Raw genomic sequence first — 1,281 nt, 5'->3', positions numbered from 1 at the left:
CCTCACTTAACCTGAATCTCAGTTTCCTCATCTGTAAAATGAGGAAAGTAACAGTCCCTGTATCTACAAAGGCAGTTGTAAGAACTGAGTGCTCTCTCTCTCTCTCTTTCACACACACACACTCAACACTGTCTGACACACAGAGAAAGTGCTATGCAAGAATTAGCCACTATTATCATTTCCCAGTGCTTCATGCCCACTAGTTTCTGAAGTCTCTTACAAAGTTCACCACATATAATAACATGCAAGAAATGTAGTTTTTCTACCACTGAATTGATAAATCATATGCACACACAATCTTTTAAATACAATTATTGATGTGATTTAATCTTTATAGCCTGCTTTTATTTAATGAGTACTAGATTAAGACAGAAGACTCTCAAATTTAGTTCTGGCAGTAACTAGTTATGTGGACACTGGTCAGGTATAACTTCTCTATGATTATTTCCTCAACTATAAAATAAGAACCTGAAACATAACTTCTAGGATTCTTTCTAGCTCTATAAACCTTGGACTTACTCATTATTCCTAGAAAGAAGAAAAACAAAAAGCCTTTAGATGCTGCCACCTCAAAATAAAATTTTCTTTGTGCATAAAACAATTTCAAATTGCATTTAACTTTTTTTTTTTTTTTTTGCAATTTTTGGCTAGGGCTGGGTTTGAACCCACAACCTTTCGCATATGGGGCCAGCATCCTACTCCTTTGAGCCACAGGCACTGCCCCAAATTGCATTTAACTTTTGAAACACTAAATGTAAGTAAACTTACCCAACTTTGGACTCTAGAATTAAACCTGTCTTTTAGAGGAAGACAACAAAGCCCTGTTTATTACAGAAGCACAATACCTATTTATATATATATTTTTTTTTCACAATACCTATATTAGTGTTATGTTCTTAAGGTGGCAGACTGGATTCCACAATATAGATCAAACACCGTAGATCAAAGATTCAAAGAAGATGAGTTTCTGCTAACATTCCTGGTTTGCTCATGTTTACAAATAAAAATGCACTTACTTTTTTCTTCTGCATGTATTTTAGAATTTCCAAAGTCTGTTTAATTTCAGGAATCTGACCTTTTAGCCTGTGAATAAGAAAAAGGTTAACTTAATATTTTGCAGGCAAGAATAAACACTAGAACATGGTCTTAGAAGTTCTGCATTTGGCTCGGTGCCTATAGCTCAACCGGCTAAGGCACCAGCCACGTACACCTAAGGTGGTGGGTTCAAATCCCCAGCCCGGACCTGCCAAACAACAATGATGGCTGCAACCAAAAAATAGC

The 1,281-nt window shown here is 36.1% G+C and overlaps 1 protein-coding gene across 1 annotated transcript in view; it reads right to left on the bottom strand.

Annotated features, from left to right (window-relative positions):
• Nucleotides 1-1,281, bottom strand: part of VBP1 (VHL binding protein 1) — a 61,175-nt gene that overhangs the window by 31,910 nt on the left and 27,984 nt on the right. Inside the window, exon 3 of the mRNA XM_023508563.1 lies at nucleotides 1,017-1,083. Coding sequence (XP_023364331.1) covers nucleotides 1,017-1,083 — 67 coding nt within the window. The remainder of the gene's footprint in view (nucleotides 1-1,016; nucleotides 1,084-1,281) is intronic.

The sequence above is a fragment of the Otolemur garnettii genome, unplaced genomic scaffold, assembly GCF_000181295.1.
Source record: "Otolemur garnettii isolate 467f Iridium unplaced genomic scaffold, OtoGar3 scaffold00259, whole genome shotgun sequence".
In the NCBI taxonomy this organism is placed as follows: Eukaryota; Metazoa; Chordata; class Mammalia; order Primates; family Galagidae; genus Otolemur; species Otolemur garnettii.
The sequence above is the reverse complement of the archived record's forward strand: the minus strand, read 5'-3'. Positions and strand labels throughout refer to the sequence as shown.